Source organism: Rhincodon typus, chromosome 18 (genome assembly GCF_021869965.1).
Source record: "Rhincodon typus isolate 14 chromosome 18, sRhiTyp1.1, whole genome shotgun sequence".
In the NCBI taxonomy this organism is placed as follows: domain Eukaryota; kingdom Metazoa; phylum Chordata; class Chondrichthyes; order Orectolobiformes; family Rhincodontidae; genus Rhincodon; species Rhincodon typus.
Genome location: NC_063349.1, coordinates 14752660 through 14777087, shown reverse-complemented (window position 1 = coordinate 14777087; position 24428 = coordinate 14752660). Strand labels below are relative to the sequence as shown.

Sequence of the window (24428 nt, the reverse complement as noted above, 5' to 3'; positions counted from 1 at the left end):
GTTTGAATTTCTGTTTAAGTTATCAATTTCTATAAGAATTGTAATAAGCTTGATGGTAGGGCCCATTCGAATCTGGGCTTTGGTTCTGTAATGTTTGTTCTATTGGATCAATGATCTAGAAAGTTCAAATCCCACTGAGAATCTGTATTCCGTTACAAGTCAACTGATTGTGAACCATTTGAGTTTGTACAATTACATTTCAGAATTTTAAAATAAGAATGTTACTAAGGGGAAAATAGCAAAGAAATCATTGTGCATTAATCACATAAATTAAACTGTGAGCGAATACAATATGTACCCTTTGCACAAGGCATTTCGAATGTTTTTAAACATTCAAGTTTAAAACTGGGCTTTTATTGCTAATTTTCTTTAGCAAAATTATCACTGTCTCCCTGAACAGACTCACAAAACCAGACTCTACCTCCTTGCCAAGTTTCTCCTGGAATCTCCTATAACACAGGAGGTGACTTTTTTGCTTTTGTTTCAGCGGAGCTCAGGACTGAACCATTACCAAGGATGTGAAGAAGGTAACTGTATCCGTCGAGTGTACAGTATACCAACATTCGATGGGGGATGAAAGTCCACCAGATGCTGTTTGTCACAGAAACATAACCAGGCATACTCATGTTATTCCAAGTCAGAACTTGTCCACATTCAGCTTTGCCTGCCCTGCACCGACATCCAAAATGCCACTGATAGCTCACACATCAGGAATCACACTCAAACTGTTGCTGCAGCAACTGAGACCACCTGCACACAGCCCCTCCCTATAATGCCCATTGCCCTTCAGTTGAGTGGTACCTAGTTGCAGCAGTAAGGGGCGGACTGTGCGCTTTCTGACAGGCTTTCCCTTTACTATAAAGTGGCAAAGGGGTTGGAAAAAAAATCATTTCTGTCATCATGAACATTGCATTCAAACAGGTAGAACACGGGCTCTTTTGAGATGTGGGTGGCTGCTGTGCTGGAGTTATACTGCTGGTCGTGTGTGCATCCAACAGGGATGCTGCAGTTGCTATGTATGCTTAGGGGCACCAACTCAGGGCATTGCGTGAGGGTCCAACTTCATGATTCACTCTCCCGGTTACCGTGCAGTCCAGCATAGTGCTGTGAAGTTGGCAACTGCACCCTGTAAACCACTCAACAGGCCCTTAGCTGCTTTGATACTTTCACCTGTACTAAGCACCTTCTCCTCCCCATCCAACAAGCTGTGGTAAATCCAGAGGAATCTAGGTACACCATTCTCATGCTGTTACATTGCTGGGATTCAGGTTTAAATGCTAGGAACTAGCCGACAGTAGGAGATCCGGCAATCCCATTCCCAGCACAAAGCAGGCAGAAATTCACACTCTCTCTCTCTCTCACATACACACATACATACACACACACAAATACATGCACAGGCGGATCACTTTCTGGCACAAAGTTGACAGCTCAAGCTTGACTCAAAAACCACCTCATTTTGCACATTCAGGGGGAGTGAGTGCCTGTTACAGGAGCAGACAGATAAGCGTTCATATTCAGAGCCTGTCCCAGTCACCCAGGCTCTCTCTCTCTCACGCACACCCACATTCTGTTACAGAGTTACTGTGCTCTGACTCGCTCACTCTCTTCTGGAGTGCCTCACCGTGAAGGCGGCTCCCAGTCACTCGGCTTGTCTTGTTTTACAGCCTCAGTCCCTGGCTCCTGTCGCTCCACCGGACCAATAGGCACCAGAACGAGACGGAGCCTCTTCGCCACAAGGACTTATTCTGCTACCAAACCCCAACAAGTTTGTGGAAGAACAGGGCTCGGTGGACATGCTGCCGGAGTCTCTCTGGATGTCTGCTATCCTTTGTATCTGTCAAGTCGGTGAGTACATTACGCCAGCCGCCGTCTTTCCCTTGCGTCTTTAAATCGTTTTTAAAAAGTCACAATTCCTGCCTAATTTGCCCCCCAGTAAGTGACAGTCGGTACAGCATTTCCGCATTTTGAAGCTTATAAAAGGCTGAATGGGAACAGACAGAAAGTGCTTTCCAATACAATGGTGGCGGGGGGGGGGGTTAACCAGAACCGAAGCGGCAGCGAATCTTTATTGAATCTTTATTTGAGTATTTTTTATTTTCTGCGAGTTGTGGTGACTGAGTGTCCGAGCCGTGAGGTATGAGAGTGGACCCCGGGCCGAATGGACATTCTCCTTGCTCAGATGCAGTGATGAAAAGGGAGATGAACTGAAGGGGCATCAATTGTTGAAAGACTTGGCAATGGGATGTAATGATAATATCCACAGCAGCTTTATTGCAAAGCTAAGAGGGACTTGGAGATGCGAGGACAGTGTGAAGGTTTTAAGAGAGAGGGGATGTTTAAAGTGATTAAACCGGCAGACTGCTTTGCTTGCAGTCCCTGTAACATTGCATCTGCCTTTACCCTGGTGTATAATCTTTAATGTGCCCAAGAAACGCTTCCTCGGTTTTATGGCCAGCTGTTGCAGGGAATATACCCTCTGGTCACCCTCTTCATGAACAAATATATCTGGGTTTAAATTGTAATTCAGGTGAAGAATGTTTCATTTGAAATTGAGCATTTATGCAGATTGACACAATACGATGCAGTTCAGGACATGTCGCTCTTGCGAAAGCTGGTAAGCCAGAAGGTACTCGCCTCGGAGCCTTTCCGTTTCAATGACAAGCCTCAATGCGTTTTACATCCCTTTGTTCTACACCGGTTTCTGGTGTCAACGTTTGTTCAGGACAGCCGATTACTCTGGAGATGTTCTGCATGAGATTTGAAGCCAGCAATGGAGGAGAGAGTCTGTGAGAACAAAGAGATGTCCCGCACGGACGTTTAAAAGATACAATATTGTCATCGGGAGACCTGCTGTTAACCGGGCTCCCTTTTCGAACTGTGCCACTAATCCCAGTCTATGGTTAAATCCGACTTTACTGAGTGAGACTGAGGGGACACATGAGCACAAGCCTTTTCGACTGAGTCAGCTGCGTAGCTAGTAATCCCAGTGTTTTAGTTTCCTGAGACAAGTTGGATCAAAATGATTGGAGGGCGGTAGGGGGTAGGCTGGGGGCTGGGCTCCTGGTGACAGGTGGTGAATGAACTCTGCTGAACCACATTCTTTCACCTCTGCCGCTTGGGTTCAAACCCAGCCCAGGCAGTGATGAAAATGTCCTTTCTGATAAATGGTCCTATCTGGGTCTGGGTTGAGCAGTTCTCTGTGCATTCAAGGGCAGAGTGGGACTATCTCATATTAAAACAAAACCCATTACCATCGGGTTAAAGATGTTCTTAAAATTGTAGGTTCCAGTCAAATCCACATTTCAAGTCTTTACCATAATCAAGTTGTTATCTTTTACATGAACAGTTGAAGGTTTGTCAAACGGTTGACTCTCACTTCAGAGACTGTCAAAGATTGTTTTAACTTATTCATGTGACTAATGCTGTCCCATCGGCATTTTAAGAAATATGGTTCTTACAATGGTTTTGTAAGGCAATTGGATGTTTTCTGGAATATTGTTGCACGCTCGAAATGTCAATAGATGGATACAAAGTTATAAAGCGTGCTGGTGGAATGTACACAATGCCAAAACTCATTAATGACCGCATTTTTTTTCAAAAGCCTCACAGTAGTAATGGTTGTAATATGATAAGTCTGTTTGTATCCACAGCCATATAGAGCTACTTTTGTTTGTGGGTTAGTGGTTTCCTTAAGATTGGCATTATGGCATCTAAGAGAAGAGATGCAAGGAAAAGAACTGTCAACTACAGACTCCTGTCCACATATGCTTGCTTTGTGCGTTCCATCCATCTATTGCTAACACTATAGAAGTTTACTTCTGTGTCCTGACAATTGGAATTGTTGCGGATGACGGCAATAAATGAAGGACACGCATGTCCAACTAACCCTTGTGCTTCTCACTTTGCATACCAAACACACCCTTTTGCTTTAGTTGTCCAGGTTTAACGTTCAAACACTGTGAAGAATCACATTTATGGCTATCAGTGCCACAATACAGACCAGTTGCATTACGGCTAAAAAAAATGCAGCTACAGACAAAGATACATAACAAAAAATTTTATTTGCCATATGGATCAGAATTTTTAAATTTTTTACACATTTTTACAGCATTACTTCAATAGCTACTGACCTTCAATTTTGAGGAATGATTTAACATATCTTCCCCAAATAAAACTCAACTATTTCATTGCATTTTGATAGTGGCTGAATGGCCAATCCCCATTTCCACTGAAAAAACAGAAGGTAAGCTGATTTCCATTTGAACAGATACCTTCTAATACATTATCCTTGTACTTGACTCCTTGCTTGGAAAATTACATTTCTTTTTTATCCTTATGCTTCTTCCTTGCTTTTGGTCTTACTGATGTTTTATTGTCTTTCATTGTTTATATTTGTAATCTATTTTGGATACATATGAAAGCATACATTTTTCTTAAACACAACTCAAGTATTCGGAAGTCATCACTAATAGGCAGAAGAGGTTTGGCTTTTTTCAAATAGATGGGTTCTGTTGGATTCTGTGAACTGCAGTGAAGTCCAGACTGGATCCAGTGAAGTGAAAACAGGTATTATTGGGCAATTAACAGCCTGTAGCCCTGTGTAATAGTCAATGAGACCAATAAATTTATAGATAAAACACTGGACTGAAACTTTTGCTATATAAATAGAGTCAACATGCCCTTACCACAGTTAAATTCATGACTGTCTCAATAAAACTCTGAGATGACCACCTGAAATCTCCAAAGGGATTGACTTCAACCATCCATAGTTGCTTCGACAACTTGAGTAGTAGTACAGCTAACTAGAAAATAGGCAAGAATTTCTGAGCAATTTTGCCTTCTCTCCTATTGCTGCTACTTCTCCTAAGAATGGACTGCCATGTTCCAGTGTCAGGTTAGACTTCATTTAAACAGATCAAAAGGGTATTTGAGACATAAAGTGTGAGTAGCTCAAAATCTGTTCTTGCATTGGAAACAAATTGAGTTTATATTGTGGGATAATGCTACATCATTATTGGTATGAAAGTATTCTGGAATCTTCAGCTAATTGAATTTCCTTATGTCATTATGGCACAGAACTTGTAACTGAAGAAGCTGTACCTCGGTACCTTTGTACCTAAGATGGCACTGTAAGTGGCAACTTATAAGCTTTTCACTGTACTGATTTGTGTACATGTGATAATAAAGCTAATTCAATTCAATTCGGATCAAAATGAGCCCATGTGATCTAATAAATCCTATTTTTTTTCAACCTCAAAGATGTGAGTAACATTTGAAGCAAATTTGTAACATGTTTATAGATTCATTTCTTGAAACTGTGTTACCATTCCTTATGAATTTTCACCTTTCATTAACTACTAAGGGCCTGTTAAAGATACTTCTTTTAGTTTTTTGTCCTTTTTTCTGAGGAGCATCTGGAACATTGCTTTGTGACATTCCATAATGGTATACCCGAGATTTAGATTTGGGAAGCTAATGAAAATGTATCCCAATACAATCTCTTTATACTTTAGTTCTGATGTGCTCTGTACCACATCATTGCTCAGGATGTTCTTGTTCTTTATCCCGATCACCAAACTCATTTGAACTAAGGTCCAATTGGTTTTGGAAAAATAAAATTCCTATTCTTCACAGATCCAATTAATATTTCACTAGTGTTCACAGTACAATCATTGGCTGTACTTTTAATTAAGACTTTGCACAATAATTACATGCTTTCATCCTTTTAAAAAGCTCTGCATTCCTTTGGTCAGCAGAGCAGATTGTATGTCTCTCTCTTCCAACATTTTTATCTTTGCTGGATCACTGAATTTTAAATGTTGCTGTACAAAATTTGGTTGACTTGGTCTGAGTGTTTGAACTCCAAAATATTTGCACAGATTCAACAGCTGGACAGATAAAATGCAAGTGGTGTTTATAAGAAGACTATTGTATAAAAACAGACAACACAGTGGTATAAATTGCATTACCACTTTGCTTATTGATGATATTGTCATGTAAAAAATGATGCTGTAGGTTTTCACCAAACTAAAATAATTTTATATTTTAAAATGGCTTATTACAAAGACTATTTCAAAGTAACTAAAGTTTAAGGTGCCTATTATTGATAAAGAGCTTTTAAAACGTGTGATTTTATTTGTTAATGAGATAGTTAAAAGATAAGGTGATTTTGATGACTTATCTAATGTGGAAATCTTTAACACATTGCATTACAGGAATTGCAAGCATCAGTGTTATTAAGTGGACAATCTATAGAAATGAAGAGAGCCCCAAACATGATACTAATACTTTATAACACATTAATGAGGCCACGAATATTGTTTCTAGTTTCTGGTTTCTGGTTACTGTACAGTTATAAAATAGAAGGTATTGAGCCATTGGATAGGATTCAAAGAAGGACTTGCAAAAATGTTTGTGTTTGTGGAGTGATGAACAATGCAGAACTGCTGTGTGAGCTCACCTCATTTTTATGTTGGTCGGGGTGATGGGGTGAATGGTTGGTGGAGGAGACCAAGAGGATTAGCTTTAAGATAAGGGAGGTTTAGAGGGGATGTGAGAAAAGATGTTTTACCTCAGAGGGCAGTGAAAATCTGGAATTCACTAGAGTGGTAGAGACAGAAATCTTCTGAATGTTGAAGAAATATTTAGATGTACACTTGCAATGCCAAGCAATTCATACAAGGTTATAAGCCAAGTGCTAGAAAGTGAGATTAGAATAGTTAGATGATTGCTTTTGATTGATGCAAACTCCATGGGTCGAAGGGCCTTTCTCTGTTCATTAGACCTCTATGAGGAGTGTTGTCATCTTTTGTAAAATAATGAAGGGAATTGTGGGAGGTTATGATTTGGTTAAAGACCCTTAACATTTAAAGAGAAAACAACACCTTGCATTATCAATAGAAAATTTCACTTTTTAAATAAAATGCAAATTTTCTCATATTTAGAACAAATTAAAGAAAATACAGTTAATTTACCATCATAGCTTCCAAAAGCAAGTTTACTGTTTACACCCGTCAAGAGTTCTCTCATTTTGTAATATCTTAAAGTTATTGACTTCTATCGGGAATAATCTTAAATATGTTCAGTCTCGTGGAGACTATCTTTAATCCCCACCAGCTAGTCTTATAGATAAAACTTTAATTTACCATCTTTTGATCATGAATGCTTCAGTCCCCATTGTCGGTTTTTTTGAGTACTTCTAAGCTAATTTGTGTAGATATAGCAACTGGTTTAGTAGGTGATTGATGTTAATAAATTAATTAATTGATTGGCTAGATATAAAGGGAGAGCAGAGGGTGCCTGCTGTGCAATGGTAGTGTTCCTACCTCTTGGCAAAAAGGACAGGTTCAAGTCCTACTTGCTCTGGAGGTATATCATAACTTGCCAACACAAAATGACATTAAATAAATAAAAGGGGGCTGGTGTGCTGAAGGAGCCATAATATTGTGTAGGTAATAAACTCTATCCACTAAGAAAGGTGTCTTTTTTTATTTTTCCAATGGCTGGCTTGGATCCAAATTGATAATTTGTTGGTCGCTTTCTTTTCCAGAAGACTGTGGAGGCCACTATAGATTCTGATTCTAGTTTAAAACTAAATACTCTTAAATTTCTGTTCGCCCATAAAATTTAAAATAAGATTAGGCCTCACCTGCCTTTACTCTACTTACAGCACATCTGATTGCCACGTACTTTGGCTAACCTCTCTGTGAGCTACAAGCTCTACGTCAGCTCTTCTCTGCTACAGACCTCTCAGAAAACATCAGGATAAGATGAAACTACAGAACTTCGTGAAGTTCCACTCATCCTCATGACATGTAGCTTACTCTGGAGTGTCCTCAAAGTTTAAATTAATTACTAAAAACCGACAGAACTGCGGATGCTGTAAATCAGGAACAAAAACAAAGTTGCTAGAAAAGCTCAGCAGGTCTGGCAGCATCTGTGAAGGAAAAAACAGAGTTAACGTTTCGCGTCTGGTGACCCTTCCTCAGAACTGATTAGTCCCCTAAATTAATTAGTCCTCATTTACTGCTTCTTTGATCTGATGACATAAATAGGCATAAATTTTGCTGAATGTTTTAAAACTGAATTAACTCTAACTCCCAAGCAAAAACATCTTTCTGGCTTGCCTTAGCTGCAAGCATGGCAGATGTCTCATCTCCAGCTCTTTAGCTAAGTAAGCCCATCTGTTGTTTTAAAGACGTAATTCTCCTGACTTTATATTTTAAACTGGTTCTCTCTTTAAGCTGCAATTTGAGATATTTTGGCAATTTTTTAAAAAAGTCCCCGGCATTTTAATCCCCTTAACCGTTACAACTTTATTCTTCACAATTAAAACTACCTGTAGAATATTAACATGAGCCATGAACTATTCACAACACAATGTAAAGCCTTTTTTGTGTAGGACCAGCAGAAGAATAGAAACAGGATTGGAAGTTGATGAGTGTCCGAGCGTTCTGGAGTAATATTCTTTGTTTTCAGATTTATTAACTTACTAAGATAATCAAACAGCTCAATGAACAAAGATATTTTGAAACACTGAAGAGCTTGCTAGATGATTGGAAGTAGGGGATATGAGGCATGAACAAGAAATAAAAGAAAATCATCCGTACGAATGCAGTTTGTGAACACGAGTGGGCATGTAGTATTGACTTTTCTGGTCTACAATTCTGTTTGTCTTCTGATGTTAATGATACTAAAGAAATGAGGGAGCTAAGATGCTTTTTTTAAAAAATCAGCTCTTCACATAGATATATTTGACAATTGTTATAAAAGCCGAAGAAAATGGATTAAAGAATTTAAAGTTTTGGCAAAGATCTGTAGCTTGGCTTGTGGATGAGATTGTTGACTTGCTTGCCGAGCAGGATTAAAGAACTGTGGTTGCTTGCTTTTGCATAGCAACAAATTCTTTGAATGGTCATTTATATCAAAGCAAGAGACCATAATACATCATTGCCCTGTGTTATGCGATTTCCCAGAAACAAAATGATGGAAATATATATCTTCATCAAACATTTTGCTGTACAATTGAAAGGAATTATTGCATCTTTTTTTCAGTAATTTTTTTTCTCATACTTTCCATGCATTGTGCCTGTATTATAATTTAATAAACTGATACGATGATCTTACATTATGCAAAACGGTCAAAATTTCAATCATTGAAATAGCATCAGAGATCTTTTTTCTCAATCATATGATGATTTTTTGTTCCTTCTCAGTTTGTTTTCCTCCACTTCTTTGTTGATGGTGACCACTCTTGTTCATGAATTACACAGCAGAAATAGTGCTGAGTTAAGGAATCTTCCAGGGTGACAGTACTTCAGGCTTTATCTTCCTTAGGATGGAAGGGTTAACACTGATCAGTTTCTATCTGATTTCTGCCCAAATCCTGGATGTATGGCGGTATGTAGGTTTGGATGTTGTCTGTGTATAGAATTTGATTCTGCTTCCATGCTGTACACAGTTGTCACTTGGTTCCTGACCTTATTATAGCCTTGGTCCAATCACGGTCGAAAGAGTTGAACTCAACAGGGGAAGTAAGGTTGATTGCCCTTAACATCAAGGCAGCATTTGACCAAGTGCAGCCAATTAAAATTGGAGTCAATGGGAATCAGGAAATCTCTACTGTTTGGAATTCTATGCAGCATAAAGGAAGATGTTTGTGGTTGTTGGAGGTCAATCACTTTGTCTTAAAGCATCACTGCAGGAGTACCTCACAGTTGTGTCCTATCTCAATTATCTTCAGCTCTCTGAGTAACCTTCCCCGCATCAGAATGTTAAAAGCGGGGATGCTTGCTAATGAATACACATTGTCCAGTATAATTCACAGCTCCTCAGATACTGAAGCAGTCTGCTTCTACATGCAGCAAGACCTGGACAATATCCAAACTTGAATGGGAAGTAACAATCTATGTTTAAAACTATTGCAACCCTCCTGTGAGAACTGAGAGCAAACAGATGCACAGCTGTTATTACTTGGTCCACAGACCAGCAGGCATTTCATTCTTGCAAGCTCAAAATTTTAGCTCACCTGAGCTCCCAATCCATAACACCATATGACGTAAAAGCAAAAGCAACCCATGAAAATTTAATCCCTTGCTTAGCTGACAGATCCAAAAGCTGATTGGAAGCTGGTCAAAATCACACTTCTGATCCCAAAAAGAAAAAAAAAAGAGACAGAAAAAAAGGACAAAAGTTTTCAAAGTTTAATTAAATAATTAAGGCAGATAGATTTCAGAGAGAGAAACTGTTGTTATAATGAATAGAGAGAATAGAAAAGGAAGGACATGACAGTAAAGAAGCCAATGGGATGATATGTTGCCTAGTAATTAAAGTTCTGTAGGATATCTAGTACAGAAGCAAGATATTCAGCTCAGTCAGTATTTATGCTCCATCTGAACCTTGTCTCATCTTTACCCATCTAAATCTATCACTGTAATCATCCTTTCTCCCTCAAATGTTTGTCCAACTTCCCCTAAAATACATGTACACCATGTACTTCACCTGCTCCCTGTGGTAGAGAGTTCCACATTCTTTCCACTCTTTGGTAAAGAGGTTTCTTCCCTATTGAATTTCTTGGTGACTATTCCATATCAAAGCCTTCTAGTAATGCATTACCTCACAAAAGATAACATTCTGTATCTTGTATCAAAACATTTCATAAAGACCACTATTAAAGTCTTTTGATTGAAAGAAAAGCAACTCAACCTATTATTGTTTTCATGATATGTGTCATAGAATCCCTGCAGTGCAGATAGAAGCCATTTGGCCCATCAAGTCTGTACCAACCTTCCGAAGAGCTTTGCTCTCCCCGCATTTACCATAGCTAGCCACCTAGCCTGCACAACCCTGGACACTATGGAAACAATTTAGCATAGCCATTCCACCTCACCTGCACATCTTTGTACTATGAGAGGAAACCGGAGCACCCGGAGAAAACCCACGCAGACACAGGGCGAATATGCAAACTCCACACAGGCAGTCACCCAAGGCTGGAATCAAACCTGGGTTCCTGGCGCTGTGAAACAGCTGTGCTAACCAAAGAGCCACCATACTCCATGCATTTCTGATATCATCCTTCTTTGTGCGTTTCAGTGCCTCTATATCCTTTCTATCTTATAGGGAGCTGAACTTCATGCGGTTGTTCGAACAAATCTGATCTAACTGAGGTTCCTGTTCAATTGTAGCATAACTTCGCTATTCTTCAATTTTATCCCTTTCCAGCATCTGGAAATAAAATGCTTGGTTTGCTCATGGCCCCAATAATACATTGCCTTTCCACTCTTTTCACCAAAATGGATAAGCTCACACTTATCCACATTAAACACAATTAACCAAATTTTGGCCCATTCACATCAACTATCCATGTACATTTGTAATTTTTAAAATTTCAATTTACTTTCCCACCAATTTTGGCATCATTTGCAAATTTGGCCATAGTACTTTCTTTCCTTGCACCTAAGGCATTAATATAGATTGTAAATGGTTAGGGAGGAGCCCAAGGATTGAATCCTGTGTCACCCCACCAGTTGCAGCACGCCAATCAGAAAAAGACCCATTTATCCTGACTCAATGCTTTCTGTGGTTACCTCATCCTCCATCCAAACTAATACATTATCCCTAACCTGATGTGATCTTACCTTGTCTATTAATCTTTTCTGTGGCACTTTATCAAATGTCTTCTGAAAGTCCAGATACCCTTCATACATAGGACCCCCATTATCTACTTCACCAGTTGCATCTTTAAAGAACTCTAACAAATTTGTCAAATATAACTTACCCTTTATAAAACCATGTCAATTCTGGATTGCATTTTGACTTTCCAAATTTTCTTAATAATGCTTCTTGTCATTTAAATAAATGATTCGGATGGTTTGAGATGACAACAAAATTGGAGGTGTAGTGGGCGGCAAAGAAGATTACCTCAGAGTACAACGGGATCTTGAACAGATGGGCAAATGGGCCGACGAGTGGCAGATGGAGTTTAATTTAGATAAATGTGACGCGCTGCATTTTGGAAATGCAAATTGGGGTAGGACTTATACACTTAATGGTAAGGTCCTTACTATACCATACTGTACAAAATATACTGATATTTATATTTAATACAAAATATGCTAATACTATACAAAAACTATACTATACTATACAAAAGCCTGGTTTGGCCACATCTGGAGTTTTGTGTCCAGTTCCGGTCGCCTCATTACAGGAACGATGTGGAAGCGTTGGAAAAGATGCAGAGGAGATTTACCAGGATGTTGCCTGGAATGGAGGGAAGGTCTTACAAGGAAAGGTTGAGAGAGCTAGGGCTTTTCTCTTTAGAACGACGAAGGATGAGAGGTGACTTGATAGAAGTGTACAAAATGATCAGAGGTATAGATTGAGTGGGCAGCCAGAGACTTTTTCCCAGGGTGGAGGTAGCTTTACGAGGGGGCATAGTTTTAAAGTGAGTGGAGGTAGATATAGGGGAGACGTCAGAGGTAGGTTCTTTACTCAGAGAGTGGTAGGGGCGTGGAATGCATTGCCGGAGAGGGTAGTGGAGTCGGCCTCATTAGGGGCATTTAAGCGGCTATTAGATAGGCATATGGATGATAGTATAAGGTAGGGGTGGAGGTTAGATAGACCTTAGGTTTAGGGTAAAAGTTCGGCACAACATCGAAGGCCGAACAGTACAGTGCTGTACTGTTCTATGTTATATGTTCTATGTTCTGTGTCCTGGGGAGTGTTCCCAAACAAAGAGACCTTAGGTTCAGGTTCATAGTTCCGTGAAAGCAGAGTCACAGGTAGACAGGATAGTGAAGAAGGCGTTTGGTATTGCTTGCCTATATTGATCAGTGCTTTGAGTATAGGAGTTGGGAAGTCATGCTGCGGCTGGATTTAAAAAAGATTTGAAAGGGTGTTGCCAGGGTTGAACGGATTGAACTATAGTGAGAGGCTGAATAGGCTGGGCTATTTTCCTTGGAGGGCGTTGGAGGCTGAGGGGTGACGTTTTTAGAAGTTTATAACATCATGAGGGGCATGGATAGCATGAATAGCCAAGATCTTTTCCCCAGGATAGGGGAGTCCAAAACCAGAGGGCATAGGTTTAAGGTGAGAGGGGAAAGATTTAAAAGGGGCCTAAGGGGCATCGTTTTCATGCAGAGGGTGGTGCGTGCATGGAATGGGCTACCAGAGGAGGTGGTGGATACTGGATGGGTATTAAATAAGAAGGATTTAGAGGGATATGGGCAAAATGCTGGCAAATGGGACTAGATTTACTTAGGATATCTGGTTGGCATGGACGAGTTGGACCAAAATGTGTTTCTGCGCTGTGCATCTCCATCTGTATGTGAGTCATATTAGTCAGGTAATGACCATCTGCAACAAGAAAGAGTCAAATCATCTTCACATTATATTCAATCACATTATCATCGCTGAATCAGCCACTATCAACCAATTGGAATTATCATTGACGGAAACTGAATGGGAACAGCTACATAAATAGCGTGGCTAAAACAGTAGGCCAGAGGCTGGGAAAACTTATACAGCCTCAGCAGTACACCTCTGCTCTTGTATTCTAGCCGTTTTGAAATGAATACAAACATTAGCATCTGCCTTCCTAACTGCTAACTGAACCTATATGTTTACCTTAAGAGAATCCTGAGGTAGGATTCCCAAGTCCCTTTGTGTTTCAGATTTCTGAAGCCTTGTTCCATTCTGTAAATAGCCTATGCCTTTGTTCTTCCTACCAAAGTGAATAACCTCACATAAATATAAAACAAAGAACTGTGGATGCTGTACAGCTGAAAACAAAAGCAGAAATTATTGAAGAAACTCGGTAGGTCTGGCAGCATCTGTGGGAAGAAAGCAGAATAAATGCTTTGGGTCTGGTGACTGATGAAGAGTCAGTCAAAACGTTAACTCTGCTTTCTTCCCACAGATGCTGCCAGACTTACTGGGTTCCTCCAGCAATCTCTGTTTGATTGCATAACCTCACATTTTTCCCACATTGTATTCCATCTGCCACTTCTTTGCCCACACTCCTGGCCTGTCCAAGTCATTCTGTAATCTCCTTAACATTACCTGTCCCTTCACTTATCTTTGTGTCATCTGAAAACCTGGCAACAATACCCACAATTCCTTCATCCAGATTGCTTAATTTATAATGTGAACAGTTGTGTCCGCAAAACTGACCCCTGCTGAACTCCACTAGTCATTTGCTGCTATCCTGAAAAAGACCCCTTTATTCACACTGTTAGCCTTCTGTGAGTCAGTGAATCCTCTATCATGTCAGTACCTTGCCCTTCACACCATGGGCTCTTATATTATTTACCAGCCTCCTGTGCAGCACCATAACAAAGACCATCTGAAAATCTAAATAGATCATGTCCACTGGCTCTCCTTTGTCTAACTTGCTCGTTACCTCCTCAAAAAATTCTAACAGATTTGTCAGATGTTGACAAAGCCCTCTTTTACCATGCACTTCCAAGTACTCCACAATCTCACACTTAATAATGGACTCTAAAACCTTACCAAGGATTGTGCTCAGGCTAACCAGTCTATAATTTCCCACCTTCTGTCTCTCTCACTTCTTAAACAGGCATGTTACATTAACCATTTTCCAGTTCTCTGGGACCCTCCTGAATCTAATCATTCCTGAAAGATTACCACCAATGCCTCCACAATCTCCTCCGCTATCTCCTTCAGAATTCTGGTGTATAGTCCACCCAGTCTGGGTGATTTATCTACGTTCAGACCTTTTAGCTTCTCCAGCCCCTTCATTTTAGGAACAGCTACTACACTCACCTCTGCCCTCTGATGCTGTTTTGAAGTTCTGGTGTACTACAGATGTCTTCCATCCTGAAGACAGATACAAAGCACTCATTCAATTCCTCAGCTGTTTCTTTGTTTCCCATTATTGTTTTCCAGCATCATTTTCCAGCAGTTCACTGTCCACTGTTGCCACCCGCTTACCTTGAGACATATCTAAAAAAAACTCTTGAAATCTTCTTTTATATTACTAGCTAGTTTAACTTCATATTTCATCTTCTCACCTTATTGCTTTTTTAGTTGTCCTCTGCTGGCTTGGAAAGGCTTCCAAATCCTTTGACATACCACTAATTTTCACAACAATGTATATTTTTTCTTTTGCTGTTATGCTGTCCCTGACTCCTTTTGTCAGCCACGGTTGCCTCATCCTCCCCTTAGTATGTTTCTTCTTCCTTGGGATGAATTTCTGCTGTGCCTCCCAAATTACCTCCACAAACTCCTGCCATTGCTGCTCCACTGTCTTCCCTGTTAGGCTCCCCTTCCAATCAAGTGCCCAGCTCTTCCATCATGTTTTTGTAGTTATCTTTACTCAATTGTAATACTGTTACACCTGATTCCAGCTTCTCCAACTCATATTGCAGGGTGAATTCTATCATTTTATGGTCTCTGCCCCCTAGGGGTTCTTTCACCTTAAGCTCCTTGCTGACACTTCACCAAATCCAGAATTGCCTGTTCCCTAGTGGGCTCTACCACAGGCTGCTCCAAAAGCTCGCCTCATAGATGTCCGACAAATACCTTTTCTTGGAATCTGCAACTAACCTGATTTTCCCAGCACACTTGCATATTGAAGTCCCCCATGATTACTGTAACAGTGCCTTTCTTGTATGTCTTTTCTATCTCCTGATTTATTTCCTTCCCCACGTCCTGACTACTTCAAGGAGGTCTGTACTTAACTCCTATCAGGGTCTTTTTCCCTTTGTGGTTCCTCAATTCTACCCCTGCAGATTTTATGCCTTCAACCCTATATCACTTTATTCCATGAATTTTTCTTTTATTCTGCTTAAAAAGATAACTCCACCCCCTGTTCCCATTTGCTTGTCCTTCGGATAGGATGCATATCCTTGGAAATATAGTTCCCAGCCCTAAACCCCTTGCAGGCACGTCTCTGTGATGCCCACAACATCGTACCTGCCAATTTCAGTCTGTGCTCCAATGTTATTAACCTTGTTTCATATACTGTGTGCATTTAAGTACAACACCCTCAGAAGAATACAGGACAATTCAAGTATTTGATTTTGAAGTAAACTGACCTGCTGAATATAGCAATAAAGATAAACCATGAATGATTTACAAATGCAATCTTGTAGTTATATTTTTGCCAAGCTATACATTCTTGCCATTCTATCAACTGATAGTGCAGATTTAACATCAAAATTGAGGATTAAAATTTATATCATATGACTAACATATCCGTATCTCTGCGTTTAGATGTAGGTTCAAAGCAGGAGTGTGATAATTTTCACACATTGAAAATTGCTTTTTAGAGCTGCTGAGTTCACAACATCACTCGGTAAATACGAATGAGGAATGTTGTTTGGGTCATAATAATCTAATCATTGATTTTGCTTTCTTTAACAGTGATTTTCAGTGTGTTATTAGATTTGTGCCATTTGTGAGCACCACTACATGTAATGAAATTGATTAAAATTCAGATTGATTTCATAGTATACAGTGTACAAAGCTCCATCTTTTTCTAAGAATATTAAGAATCGATAAGTATGTTAAAATGTATGAATTGTTTTGATACATCAATAACAATATACTGGCTCAAATTTCTTCCACTTTAAAAATTTTCACCCATCATGACCATTTTCAGGTCTCAACCCTACTCGTATCTGGCCCAGTGTAATGGAAGGTATTCTGTTCACAGCTCATACATGTGTTTACTGCCCAATTAAGGAGGGCAGACAGAGGCAAGCACTGAAACTTGAGGGCCAATCTGAACTGTTAAAGCAAAGGGTGGTAATAATAAAAGTTGTGCATGCCATCCAGGTTAGTTCAGAAGGAGACGGAATGAAGATGGAGGGGACATTATCAGTGCTGAGCTACAACCTCATGCTCAGTGCAATATGTTGAATCTGTCCACAGAAGAAACACTCCTAAATGAGTACATGTTCTGTTGTGTTATCCGTCATGGTTAGTGTGCAAGTCCTGTTTTAGGAGAGATGCTCTTAATATGATGATTGTAACGTAGCATGTGAACTGAGGCTGTAAAGGTCTCACACTCCAACTTAACTTGGGCCACTGGAAGCATGGCATGTTAGCTTTGGCTTAATATTAAGCCAAAGACTGAAGTGCCTGTGACAGTAATATATGAGCTGTAATAAATGTTTGTTGAATCTTTTGCTGAAGATGATGATTCAGAATGGAAGCCCTCAAAGATAAAGCTGAGGGTATATGAGGGAATGATACTCATCCTAAGAGGATAAACAAAGCTGAGAACCAAATGCAATGTGAAGAATGAAGATCTGGAGCTCCAGACTGTAGACGTTAAGCAAAACCCAATCCTCTGAGCTGAAGCAAGTGTTTAAGTTGGACTGGTAACTCTATAAACGTGCCCAAAAATATTTCCAGTGTTTTGCCATTTATTGTTGAACTTATACTGGAAGATTACAAAGATGTTTTTCCAGGTCTTGCATGTCTTCCTGGTGAATATTATTTGGAAGTAGATGAGAATGTGAGACCAACTGTTCCAGATTTTTTTCTTATTCAGTCATAGGATGAGGGTGTCGTCAGCTGGCCCAGCATTTATTGCCCTTCCCTAATTGCTCAGAGGGCAGATGAGAGTCAACCATTTTGCTGTGGATCTGGAGTCACATGTAGGCCAGACCATATTAACAATCCATATTTGTCATCCCCTCAGGACCCTCATGGTACCTCTCTGATCCACATGCAGGATGCTTAGGAAGCATGCATTGCAGGGCACACCAGCAATTATTATCGATTGGCTGATGGAAGGACATTTTGCGCTGTTGCGGACCAGACCAAACCCCCTCACAATAACTTAAGAAAATAGTCTTGATCTTAACTTGTTCATATTTTAAAGGTAAGTGTAAGATATTGTGTTCCAGATGCAATTTGATTGGTCAAACCACTCTATGTTAAGCAAAACACACGTTATTTTTATACAACACTTAAAATACAGTCAAAATATAAACAAAATAATTGGCTCAGCTGTAACTCTGTTGAAATGCTTAACAAAATAATATATATTAACTGCTACTTATTAATTGTTCCAATATAGTAACATTCCATAAACACACCCTTGGCAAAGGCAAATTCAGTAAAATAAATTGTCTCACATGTAATTCTAGCGGCAGGAAGAGAACCCCAGCTTTTAGCTGTAACAGAGAGAGGAATTAAAGCTTCCACATTCAGCTTCAAGGTCCCAGCAACTGCAGAAAGCTAAAAGTAAAAATCATGGTTCTGTGGGAGCTCAACCCAACCCAACCCATTCAGTCTGCTTCTATTGATCCAACCTTTCAAAACAAAACCAATTCCTCAAAGCTGTTTACTCTATTGGCTTTGAGCAGACTGCTCACTACCTCTGCCTCAGCCTTTCTTCATTAAAAGAAAACAGGACAAAATACACGTCTTAAAGTCATAGCATTGTCACAGCGATGTGGGGCCGAGCTACATCTCAGGGTTTCTCACTTGCTCTCTTAGTGCTCACTCACTTAGCACTGATCTGCACACTCACAGCATCCTTGCAATCCTTAAATTATTGTGCCAATTAGCACAGTCTGACAACCTTGCTGGTCAGCAGTGCTCAGTATGGTGGGTGTACATCTTGCTGTAGGGCAGTGTGCTACATCAATCTCACACCTGCACCATGTGCCAGCAGTTTATTGGACATATACGCTGCAGGCGCAGCAAACTGGCAACCTGTGTTCAAGTCTCAGAGGAAGAGTTGGGGGTGGGGGAGGCAGTCCTCACTGAAGGCCATGGAGGCACCCATCAGCCAGGCAATCCTGGTACAGCAAGCCCAGGGCAGCCCACTATTGACCTTGGAGTGGCTCTAAAGATGTTTGTGCCTGGATGGTCCTAACATGCTGAGGGTCTTCTTGCCAGGGGCAAATGTGCCCAATTAGATTTGAATTTCCATATTCAGAATCTGTGCTGCCTACCTCATTGGGAACCTACACCTCAAAACTGGAGGAAGCAACTCTATATAATGCTACATTTAAATAGAATGCTTTTTAAAGTTTTAAGTTCAAGGCCTGCTGGATGTATGAAAATGTGGAAATTTTATGGTCTTATTATGCCCTTTGCACTGTTTTGAATAGAGTTTGACTGAATATAGCAGACGTTTATGCTGTTTTACAACATTCAGTTAATAGACATCCTGGTCATTTCCATCAATTATGGTAGATGTTATTTTTACAATAAGATTGAAACCATTTGAAAAATCTAACATTTTTATGCTGCCATTTGTGAACCAGGCCATTTCCAATGTTGAACATCCTAGAGTTCATATTGTTCAATTACAAGTAGTGTGAATTACTGCAGAGCAGATGTACATCTTTGATGGGCAGTAGAAGCTGTTTTTGTGCAAGTCTGTATTCACCTTCACAAAGAGGCATAATAAATTGTGCCAGCTTTGCTAAATTGGTGGCACTGTTGTCTTTGAGTCAGTAATTTGTGTATTCCAGCCCCATCTTATGACTTGAACACAATCTTGGCTGATAGTCCAGTACAGTATTGAGGATTGCTGTATTGTTGGAGCTGCCGATCTCTGATTGAGAAGACATTACTGTTGACAGTTCAAGAAAATAATAAGGATTTCACCAAGCTATTTGGTTTAAAAAAATACTAGGCAGTCCCAGACTTCTAGCTGATGTTAACCCTAAACCAGCATTACCAAAAAACACAGTTTGGAAAAAAAATGATCTTCTCACAGTTATTGTGGAGCCTTGTCTGTAAAGTGGCTGATACATTTGCTGAAACAGCATATAATACATCTCAAAATAACACCACAAAATCATAGGACCATAAGATTTAGGAACAGAAATAGGTCATTCAGCCCAGCAAGTCTCTTGCCATTTAAAGAGATTATGATTGATCTGATAATCCTCAACTCCACTTCCTTAACTCATCCCCATAAGACTTGATTCAGTTTCTAATTAAGTATCTGTCTATCTTGGCCTTAAATATACTTAATAGTATAAGCTCCACAGACACTTGCTGTAAAAAATTCCACAGATTCAGAAGAAAAATCCTCCTCATATGTGATTTAAATGGATTTACTCTGGGATTATGTACTTAAATCCGAGACTTTCCCATAACCTTACCGCACCTGCCCTGTCAAATCTTCTAAATATCTTGTGTGTTTCAATAAGGTCTCCTCTAACCTTTCTAAACTCTAATTAGTAGAAGGCAATTTGCTCCACCTCTCCTCATAAGAAAATCTGTTCTCACCTGAGCTGAGTTTAGTGAACCTTCCCTGAACTGCCTCCAATGCCAGTGTATCTTTCCTTAGTTAATGGGACCAAAAATGTTTACTTATTTCAGCTGTGGTCTGATCAGTGCCCTATGTACTTTTATCAGGATCTCCTTATTTTCATAGATAGTAGGAACTGCAGATGCTGTAGAATCCGAGACAACAAGTTGCAGGGCTGGATGAACACAGCAGGCCAAGCAGCATCATAGGAGCAGAGAGGCTGACGTTTCGGGCCTGGACCCTTCATCAGAAAAGGGGGAGGGGAAGGGAGTTCTGAAATAAATAGGGAGAGAGTGGAAAGCGGATAGAAGATGGATAGAGGAGAGGATAGGTGGAGAGGAAACAAACAGGTCGAAGAGGCGGGGATGGAGCCAGTAAAGGTGAGTGTGGGTGGGGAGTTAGGAAGGGGATAGGTCAGTCCAGGGAGGACGGACAGGTCAACGGGGCGGGATGAGGTTGGTCGGTAGGAGATGGAGGTGCGGCTTGAGGTGGGAGGAGGGGATAGGTGGGAGGAAGAACAGGTTAGGGAGGCAGGAACGAGCTGGACTGGTTTTGGGATGCGGTAGTGGGAGGGGAGATTTTGAAACTTGTGAAATCCACATTGATACCATTGGGCTGCAGGGTTCCCAAGCGGAATATGAGTTGCTGTTCCTGCAACCTTCAGGTGGCATCGTTGTGGCACTGCAGGAGGCCCAGGATGGACATGTCATCTGAGGAATGGGAGGGGGAGTTGAAATGGTTCGCGACTGGGAGGTGCAGTTGTTTATTGCGAACCGAGCGTAGGTGTTCTGCAAAGCGGTCCCCGAGCCTCCGCTTGGTTTCCCCGATGTAGAGGAAGCCACACCGGGTACAGCGGATGCAGTATACCACATTGGCAGATGTGCAGGTGAACATCTGCTTGATGTGGAAAGTCTTCTTGGGGCCTGGGATGGGGGTGAGGGAGGAGGTATGGGGGCAGGTGTAGCACTTCCTGCGGTTGCAGGGAAAAGTGCCGGGTGTGGTGGAGCTGGAGGGGAGTGTGGAGCGGACAAGGGAGTCACGGAGAGAGTGGTCCCTCCGGAAAGCAGATAAGGGTGGGGAGGGAAAGATGTCTTTGGTGGTGGGGTCGGATTGCAGATGGCGGAAGTGTCGGAGGATGATGCGTTGGATCCGGAGGTTGGTGGGGTGGTACGTGAGGATGAGGGGGATTCTTTTTTGGTTCTTATTGCGTGGACAGGGTGTGAGGGATGAGGTGCGGGAGATGTGGGAGACACGGTTGAGGGCGTTCTCGACCACCGACGGGGGGATGTTACGGTCCTTATTTTCATACTTTGACCCTTTTGAAATAAAGGCCATCATTCCATTTGTCTTCCGTGTTAGCCACTGAACTTTGGTGCTAGATTTTTGTGATGATTTGAGGATAAGGACTCCCAAATCTCTTTGTTCTGTAACTTTCTGCAGCCTTCCCAATTTAAATAAAGTGCATAACCTCATATTTTCCCATATTCCCACCATCTATAAGGCACAAACCAGGAGTCTGATGGAATACTCCCCACTTGCCTGGATGGGTACAGCTCCAACAATACTCAGGCTTGACACCATCCAGGACAAAGTGGCCTGTTTGATTGGCACAACATTCACAAGCATCTCCCTCTGCTACTGATGTTTAGTAGTAACAGTGTGTACTATCTACAAAATGCACTGCAGAAATTCATCAAAGAAATTTAGACAACACCTTTCAAACCCATTACCATTGCCATCCAGAAGGACAAAGGCAGCAGATAATGGGAACAGCGTCACCTGAAAGTTCTGCTCCAAGCCACTCACTATGCTGATCAAAAAGACATTTGCCATTCCTTTGGAGATAGTAGGAACTGCTGATTCTGGAGTCTGAGATAACAAGGTGTAGAGTTGGATGAACACAGCAGGCCAGGCAGCATCAGAGGAGCAGGAAAGCTGACGTTTCGTGTCTGGACCCTTCTTCAGAAAAAATTTTCAGCTTTCCTGCTCCTTTGATGCTGCCTGGCCTGCTGTGTTCATCCAGCTCTGCACCTTGTTATCTTCGCCATTCCTTTACTGCCATTTGGTCAACAACCTGGAATTCCCTCCCTAAGGGCATTGTGGGTCAACCTACAGCATGTGGATTGCAACAATTTAAGAAGACAGCACACCACCATGTTCTGAAGGCCAACTAGCGATGGGCCGTAGTGTAAGCTTGCCTTTCTTCAAACTCTTTTATTCGTATCTGGCGTCACTTTGCCAAAAGAGAATGTGTTGTTATCGCACACTGAAGTGAAGGTATCAACACTTGTCTACCATAATTATGTATGTGAATTTGTAATAGTGAATACTATTTTATAACCTCAGTAAATGGAAGGAGACTATGGTAATGCAGCTGTTTGTTACTTTTGTTTACCATTCTTGTACTAATTGGACTGGTTCACATTGTTGGTAGGTGAGTAATTTCTAATTAGTCATAGCATTGAGATGTGAGGTAATAGGAGGAAACATGTCCAATTTTCTCTGTAGGAAGTTATTATAAAGTATAATTAACCATCGTCCTGGAGGAAAAAAAGTTAATGTTATATTTAAAAATCTTGATTGTTCAAAAGTTGCATAATTAATAACCATGGCTCGAAACCATTTTTTAAGAATTTGCTTGTAGAGGCAGTTTAACTTAAAAGGCACTGTTTTAATTGGGGAGTTGGTTAATAAGAGCAAAGGACTACACATTATTTACTCATTGAAAGCAGCAAGACAAGTGAATAAGGTGGTTGAAAACATATGTGATATTTAGCTTAGTAAATAGGCTCACTGAATATATTGGATTGGCTGAAGATATAGTTTTAAATAATGTTTTCAAGGCCTTTAAAAAGGATTAGCCCTGGATGAGGTTTACCAGGTCCTCACCGGGATTGGGGATTGGCGATTGGCTCTCCCTACAGCAGGGAAAGTAAAGCAGGACATAGTAAGGTTATTGAAAATTGAGTTTTGATGGAGTATAGAGGGAGAAGCTGTTTGCTCTGGTACATGGGTAAGTAATCAGAGGTCATTGATTTGAAGTAACTGATAAAAGGACAAGAGAAACTGGGTGAGAGGTTTTTTTTTAAAATAAGTGTGTTGTTAATATCTTGAATGCACACCTGTGAGGGAAGGAAACTTCATTGGAACTTTCAGGCAATTGGCCATATATTTAAAGAGAATTAAAATGCTTAGAGGGGGAGAAAAAAACTGGGATGTGATATTTGGTTGGATAGCTAATTCAAAGAGTCAGTGTAGCCAAGATGGGTTTGATAGCCTCCTGAAGGATCCCATGATCTGGAGTGTCTTGCTCATACCTCTATCTTTGCTTTACTCTTTATTGTCATCTCTTACTCATTATTTAGCACTCTCCCTATCTTGTACCTCTCTCTCACTGTCCCTCCTGTGATCTCTCCCCTTAGTGCTCTGCTATCTAATTCTATCTCTCTCTCTTAGCTAGAAGGTCCTAAGTAATGTATGTTTTCAGGGAATTGTGTTGAATCCAGAACCAGAGTCTATGTCCACCCATGACCTAGTAAATACATGGAGTAAATTTTCTTGGCTCTGAACCCTGATAACGTTTGTTTTTTATGAAACACATGACACATTTTGCATGTAGATGAACCAGTGCTAGTTAAACTCCATTTTTGTCTTGTGTGGGTCCTGCAGTATTACTGCATATTGCTGTTCCGTATCAAACAGTCAATGTACCTTTAAGACCTCACACTGTATGAATTTCTGCTATAAAAATATCCTTGTTACTTTCTGTCACTCTGTATTGGAGTCTTGCAGTGTGTTAGTCAGTTATTTACATGTAATGTACAATGACATCAGTAAGCACAGAACCCAGTCTGTGCACATCTAAATATTCTAGCAATAAAAAGTAGTGCAGTTAATACACTTCAAGAACCCAGTCTGTGTGGTATGTGGTTTGCGATCTAATGTAGAGGGACGTGCTTCGATTATTTCATTTTGGTAATGGTGTTTGACACAAGAAATCACCTCACAATTCGGCTTGAAAGAGCAGGCCTAATTGATCTTGCACTCTTGCTATAGTTTTAAACTGCGGTAGCCTGGTGAAATACCTGTTGTAGCATAAACAATAGGTGCTTTAATTAGAGATAGTAGGAACTGCAGATGCTGGAGGAGATAACAAGAGCTGGATGAACACAGCAGGCCA

The 24428-nt window shown here is 40.6% G+C and overlaps 1 protein-coding gene and 1 long non-coding RNA gene across 2 annotated transcripts in view; one reads left to right on the top strand and one right to left on the bottom strand.

The window, feature by feature from the left end:
• The first annotated feature begins 1629 nt into the window (after positions 1–1629).
• Positions 1630–24428, top strand: part of LOC109937591 (receptor-type tyrosine-protein phosphatase zeta-like) — a 239525-nt gene continuing 216726 nt past the window's right edge. The window contains exon 1 of the mRNA XM_048607832.1: positions 1630–1848. Within this exon, the coding sequence (XP_048463789.1) occupies positions 1797–1848 (52 nt within the window). The 5' untranslated portion in view covers positions 1630–1796. The remainder of the gene's footprint in view (positions 1849–24428) is intronic.
• The window catches only part of LOC125485311, a 26762-nt gene continuing 6438 nt past the window's right edge, over positions 4105–24428 (bottom strand). The window contains exon 3 of the long non-coding RNA XR_007264035.1: positions 4105–4599. This is a non-coding gene — a long non-coding RNA (uncharacterized LOC125485311). The remainder of the gene's footprint in view (positions 4600–24428) is intronic.